Source organism: Pleurodeles waltl, chromosome 9 (assembly GCF_031143425.1).
Source record: "Pleurodeles waltl isolate 20211129_DDA chromosome 9, aPleWal1.hap1.20221129, whole genome shotgun sequence".
Lineage (NCBI taxonomy): Eukaryota > Metazoa > Chordata > Amphibia > Caudata > Salamandridae > Pleurodeles > Pleurodeles waltl.
In genome coordinates this window covers 656,256,793-656,263,789 of record NC_090448.1, presented here as the reverse complement: position 1 = coordinate 656,263,789, position 6,997 = coordinate 656,256,793, and the positions used below count along the sequence as shown (strand labels likewise).

Here is a 6,997-nt window from a genome sequence, read left to right as displayed (position 1 = left end):
CACAGAGAAGGTGGTCTGCAGACCCCAGCAGGCCACCCTCCCTGTGATGGCAGGGAATCCTAGTACATCTGGGCGTTAATACCTTCAGATAGTATCACTAGCACATGGTAGAAGATTAGATTCCGAGATTACGTATCCCTAGCGGAACCACAGGAATACACCACCCCAGAAAAAAGTTAGAGACAGGCACCAAATCTGTGAGGTAGATGTGGTGACAACTGACAGAGAGAAACCGGATTCCTAAGCAGGTGGGACTACACCAGTTGAATTGCTTAGATTGAACTGAACACGGTCCATTAACTATGGACTCAAAAGAGTCAAAAATATGTGTAACTTTAGCTCGTAACTAAAGCAGAGTTACTAAAAGAATAGCAACGGGTCCGTGACCTCTACTCTTGCACAGAGAGAAGCATTCCAGTGAGGATGCGTGTGAATGTCAGACACTCTATGAAACTGGATATTTCCGAGATCCATTCTCTGCCAGAGATGGTTCTGACTTACACTGTATTCATAGTGGACAGATAACCCTAGAGCTTAAAATCCTGAAGTAATGGATGTATAAACATACCGAAAAATAGTAGAGAGCTATTAAGGGGTCCAGGTGAGCCAATGTGTAACGTTTTCATTCCTAGAAGAACATGCCCATGTCATAAAGATCAGTTCACTGAAGTTCGAGAAAAAAAAAAGGTTTAATACATTTAAGAGCACATCCATAATCTCCTATCCATCTTCACAGCCAGTTGAGTGAAGTTTGGTGGTGGAACCTGTACTGACCTGCAGACAATTCAAGAAGGACCAGGACACACACTATCTCGAATTCCGTTATTCTTGAGAGTCTATGTCTGACTGGTATCTTTGTCTGACTCAATCCTCACCTTCAAATGTAGTTATCTTGTTAAGTGGGGTGCCTTCCACTTGTGAGGGCTTCAATGCTATCGTGAAAGGTGTCCTCCTTTCATGCAGACCAGTATAAACGTTACAGAAAATAAATGCAGATTAATTTTTTACCAAGTCAAATTGAGACCACACACATTATTTAGGTATTGAAAATGTAAGCTTGTATTTCTCATTTCATGTACTAGGGTAGATGTTTGTCTCGTTCTCCAGTTTTGTAAACCTCCTCGTTTCTTTGTTCCCACGTTCCCTGTATTCTTTTCTGCTCCATTTCTTCATCTCCGTTCAGCACCATAATTCTTTTGAGTAAACAAGTGCCTTATAAATAAATAAATACACATTTATTTTCTCTATGTCTGGGCTTTCTCTTTGGATTGAGTATTCAGCACACAACTCCAGCCAGGTGTATTACATTCTCTCTGAGAAACAGGCACTGTTCCCATTCACTGTTAAGAGTTTTTGAATATGAAGTTGTGTCCCTTTAAATTCTAAGCCCCACCCTCTGCAAGTTGTCTTTTTTTCAGTCTGGCAACTATAAATATATAGGTTTTTCCAAGACTGTTTCACTGCTAGCAGCTGGTGTTGCCACAGCCTATCATGATGCCTGTCTCGCAAGTGAGTGGTGTGTCTTCTTCAGTAGCACCAATGCCTGATTTTGACATGTGGAGGGACTACCTGCAACTCTCCAATGTTGTTGCAGCCATTGTTGAAGAGAGAAGAAGAGAATGGGAAAACAGGTGCAACAACTTGCTGGACACCAGCTCTGGCTGTATCTCCCCAACCAGCCTAGATATGTCTTTCCACCTAGCAAGTGACATCAGCTGCAGCGACTCCAGCAGTTCGGATGGTCAGAGTGACACAATGAGTGCTTGTGCGTCAATGCAGCCCTCTTCACCCGGTGGCACCTGCAACTTTTGCAAGCACAACGGTGAGTCAAAGAATGTCTACTCATCCCACATGCTCAAGAAGAGTGACGGAACCATCATCTGTCCGGTGCTACGCAAGTACACCTGTCCACTGTGTGGGGCCACTGGCGACAGAGCTCACACCCTGAAGTACTGCCCATTGAACCAAGAAAAGCAGTCGCTTTACCGCAAGAGTGGGCGCAACTCAGCTGGCCGGCGAGTGAAACGCTAAAGGCAAACTTGGTGTAGAAAGGAGGGCCACCAAAAGGCCAAACAAAATAACTTTTCACAAATATAGGACTTTACGGATCTCCTAATGAAAGAAAACTGTGATTTTCGTTTGCTTCACTGAAAGCCACTAGACTCTTTTTTTAAACAAACAAAAATTGTTTTGCTAGAATCAACGAAAAAATGGTGATTGTCTACTATGAAAGAACATGCAGAAATAAAAGAAACAACCCACCTAGCTGCCCAATGGGATAACTGCAGAAACTTGTATAAATATTGTTGGTATTATAAAGGGACATAAATCGGAAAAATAGCATGAGCAGTTCATAATACAAGATAGCACTTTTCTCATTTCTTGTGCTTTTTCTTCTTCATTGGTCATCTGCTAATATACCTTTGATGGCACTTGTTGCTGTTCCAATCACTGTACTAGAATGTTTTGAATATTTACAAAAAATATGTTAAAAATGTTTAAACTGTGTTTTAGTTGGATATTAAACATGTTATTTGAGCATCATTTGGTCGTGTGTGCCTACTTATTTAGGAAGGTTAGTGTGGCAGGGATACGTAGGGTGTGAGAATTTTCCTACATGATTAGCTAACATGTTATGTCCATCCATGCTATGCCAAAGGAGACGTGGGCTATCAGACAGTCCACGGTGCAGCCAGAACTGCGTTCGAATCCACACTTCCTGGCTCAATCAAAGTGTCAACGCCTTGTACTTGAGTTTCCTTTTACCTAACAAAACTGATTGAGTTTTTATCTGACTAGAACTACATATTTCACAGGCAGGACTTGTGCAACAACATATTATATGATGTCTATTAGATGAACAGAGCCGGACTGACCATTTCCTGACAAGGAATATCTCTATAATGACAAGCTACTATGCCCCCATCAGACTACAGCAAGACATCTAGTAGGTGGCATATGTATGAATGTATGTGTTATTTATTAGTAGAAATATAGCCACAAGTCAACTAAGTGCTGTACAGGGTAATATCTGTATCTTTATAATACAAAGGAACATGTTTTTTACCTTTGCAACTGAAGGTATGAAAACCTCTTGGAAAAGTGGTGCAGTCTCTATAACTGAGATTCTTCACTTGTCTTCGAATCAATCAAAAAATTTTTATAGAGCGCGCTACTCACCGTGAGTGTCTCATGCCGCTGGGAGGGGGGGGGATCAAGGGGGGGGGCAGGGAGGGTCACTGTTCCCCCCCTTGACTATGGCAGAATGGAAGGATCTGTTGAGTGACCCCGAATATGTGTTTCTATTTCCCACTGCTGGGTGCTCCTATGGATGTTAACTTGAGGGGTGAATAAAGACTTCCCTACCCATGCTTTGCTTGTCTTCTCTATAGTTGTTGCTGAGGGTAAAGCCAACTACTCACAGGGCACACAAGGGAATGACCTTTTGTGGATAAATGACTATTGTCAAATAAGCAACAGTAGTTCATTGGGAATATTAGCATTCAAAGGCAATGAGCAGCGACATTGCAGGAGTTTTTCTAGTAGGCCAGGAGGGCTGCACACCTTGGACAAGCCTTATGCCACTTTTTCACTCACACTCTACACAGTCTGATCACACACTCTACACAGTCTGATCATGCTATGGGAATCTTCCTTCATTTCCTGTAACATTCAGAGATGCAGCACACCCCCAACTTATCCTCAGCAATGCCAGACACATTTTTCACAATGTTCAATTATGTTCCAGCGGCCCTCAACAACACACATTTAAGTCTTGCACGTCCCGTACCTGCTGCTGTATGTGTTGGCCTTGACACACTATAAACCAAGCTTCACAACATAAAGTCCTGGCTGCCTTCTCTCCCCCTCCAGTGCCACTCTCTGCAGACACCTAAGTACCTTATTTACACCACCAGGTGCACTTAAATGGCTGCTCGTTAAGCCCCCTACACATCCTGTGACCCATGCCCACATGTGCCCCCTCCAGTCAGGTTTCGCAGAATAGAAGAATCTGGACACATTTAACAGATCTTAATGAAGAGAATGACAACCTCCGAGAAAAGAAATCGGTCGTTCTGCTAGAAGGTCATTAGAGGAAAATCCGTACCATCTACTTTCTTGCTTTTACCCGTGCTCGTGGGAATAATTTGTTATAGGCTGCTTGGCATGTATCCCTTGATGCAGAAATGACTGAGCGCAAAGTTTGGTGACTGGTGATCAACCTCACAATTAAGAACGGAGATTGATCCTGTAGTGCCTTAAGTTCCAGTCAGCACAAATTAAAAATTATAATAATAGCCAAGTCAGCACACTTTGGAGCCAGAAGAGTAAGGTTGGCACTTGGTACACACGCCTAATTTCGCGGGACAACAAACATGTGTTATTTGACCTAAATGCTATTTTGCGGGCAATATTTTGACCTTGTTCGGTGCAGTTTTAATAGTCTACCTCCTCTGTACACAAACTCTGTTTCGCTTTGTTTTTCCTTATTCTAAAAAAATACTATAACAGGCGGAGCCAGTCACTTGACCGATAGCCCTTAGTGGTGGATAAAGAAAAATACTACAGACCTTTCAGGGTTGTTCTGTGCAAAACCGCAGGCAACGACGAAGACAAGGTTAAAGTAAAAAAACCTCAACAGTAAAAGTCCAATATCAGAAAAAGCGTATCTGCACCACTCACGTAAAGCTGAACAACCTTAATCAAATCATGGGCACAACCAAATCGAATGACAAAGTTCACTGAACGAACAGAACAGAATGAAAAAAACGAAATGCTAACAAACAACAAACAAATGCAAGGCAGGCACCCGCAGTACGGAAACCGGGAAAGACAGCCACAGAAAAGCACACAGAAAAAAAGATAATATTTAAGCAATGTTGCGAGGATATTTTGGAATACGCAACTGCCCTTCTCTTCCACTTTGGCACCGGGGAAGCGACAAGGAGATACTGATTTAGACATTTTGCAGCGAACATCAGACTTAAACCTAAATGAAGAACACAAGCGGAGAATTATTTTAGGTTAAAAAAATTAAAACAAAAAATGCTGTCAAATACCCTGAGGCGTGTGCCAACATAAGGCATCAAACACGCCACGAACGCACTAGTTGTTGGCTTGACAGTGGCAGGTTGAGAATAGACCCTGCCCCGACAGAAGCGCTGCGGGATTAAAGGCACTGGTTAAGCAAACCTCATCTTGCGTCAACTGATTCGCAAGGGCACTATTGGCTACCACCCTTTCAAGAGCCGTTCCTTCAGCAGGCCTCCAGGACTTCCGACCGCCCAGATACCTATCCTGTTGCAGCTGCTCACCACATGATAGAAAGGAGAGAGCCACACTCCCACTCGCAACCCTGTCTCGACGCAAACGGATGGAAACATAGAGGGCCAGATGTAGGTAGGCTTTTGCACCTCGCAAACGGCGAAAAACGCCGTTTGCGAGGTGCAAAAGCCCTCAAGCGATGCAGAAACACATTTTGCGAGTCGGAACCGACTCGCAAAATGTGTTTCCGACTCGCAAATAGGAAGGGGTGTTCCCTTCCTATTTGCGACTCGCACCGCGATTTAAGTTGATTTGTGACCGCGAAAGCGGTCGCAAATCAACTCGCAGTTACCATCCATTGAAGTGGATGGTAACTCATTCGCAAAGGGGAAGGGGTCCCCATGGGACCCCTTCCTCTTTGTGAATGCTCACAAAATTATTTTTTCAGAGCAGGCAGTGGTCCTATACTCTGAAAAAAACCGAAACAAAAGGTTTCGGTATTTTTTTCTATTTGCAGCTCGTTTTCCTTTAAGGAAAACGGGCTGCAAAGAGAAAAAAAAAACTGCTTTATTTAAAAGCAGTCACGAACATGGAGGTCTGCTGACTACAGCAGGCCTCCATGTTTGCGAGTGCCTATACTCGCTATGGGGCCGCAATTTGCGACCCACCTCATGAATATTCATGAGGTGGGTCATTGCGACCCCATAGCGAGTTGCAGTCGGTGTCTGAGACACCGTACTGCATACCAATTTGCGAGGTGCAAATTGCGAGTCGCATGGACTCGCACTTTGCACCTCGCAAATTGGCGTTTTGCTACATCTGGCCCAGAAGAATTCCGTAAAAGCAACACTTTCTATCTCAATAAAAGTGGAGGGTTGTGCCGCAGAGATCCGAGGTCACTGCTTTCTACTCAGTCAGTTCGGTGTGCTGCTGCCTAAGTCTGTTGACTATTAAGTCACGACATTAGGCAAAAGCAACAGCACGCCGCGCTGTAAAACAGGTACCTGTAATGAACGAAATTAATAATTTAATGGAAACCCAGAAATTACCTTGTTAGATTTTTGGGTAGTCATGGAGACGTACCAAGTGTTCGTTATAGCCTAAGTACTTTAGCATTGATAAAGCCAGTTCATATGACCTTATAACAAAAGGTGCATATACGCAGCTTGCGCCCAACAGCAACAAGCATTGCCAATGCCAATAGGTGTGGTCTGATTTATAAATGCACTGCCACGAAAGACTTAAAATCCATGTTCCATAATGACTACCTCCTGCTAGCTGCTGCCGCCAGAGGAAAATGCCATAAGGTATCTAGTTACCTAAGACACTTTAATAGCATTACAATGGCGTGTGTGCCCCTTAAAGTTCAAGCTCAGACACCTAGACAAATAAACAAAATGATTACAGCTGTATGGAGGGTAAACACTTTTTTGTGGCAGCACGCAACTTCTGTCCAATTAAAACATGTACTCCTGACTCACAATAGGTAGGCAGTGCCAAATCCCTTATCCTGGAGGTTCTCACATAATTGTGTGGAGACACCTGCGATGTCAAGCCAGGCAAGGTCTCACATAATTGTGTGGTGACAGTTTCGCTGTCAAGCCAGACCATAATAAGTCCTAATCAATAACATGCCACATAACATAACATGCTCACGTGTTTCTAGGCCTGTTTAGGGGCAGGGTCTTACTCAGGGGATAGGGCTGTTGCACATTTGCGGATGGCCCAGAAT

General features: G+C 43.6%; 1 protein-coding gene across 1 annotated transcript; it reads left to right on the top strand.

Annotated features, from left to right (window-relative positions):
- The first annotated feature begins 1,539 nt into the window (after positions 1 to 1,539).
- On the top strand, positions 1,540 to 2,031 carry NANOS2 (nanos C2HC-type zinc finger 2). Its single transcript, XM_069205991.1, has 2 exons — positions 1,540 to 1,631; positions 1,707 to 2,031. Exons 1-2 carry the CDS (start codon positions 1,540 to 1,542, stop codon positions 2,029 to 2,031), a joined length of 417 nt encoding a protein of 138 aa, XP_069062092.1.
- The last annotated feature ends 4,966 nt before the right edge of the window (positions 2,032 to 6,997 follow it).

What these genes read in the sequence shown, in the direction of transcription:
- NANOS2 (XM_069205991.1), top strand. Translation starts at nt 1,540, where the DNA reads ATGCCTGATTTTGACATGTGGAGGGACTACCTGCAACTCTCCAATGTT. An exon ending in AGAAGAGAATGGGAAAACAG is followed by an intron (nt 1,632 to 1,706) that starts GTGCAACAACTT and finishes CCACCTAGCAAG; the next exon opens with TGACATCAGCTGCAGCGACT.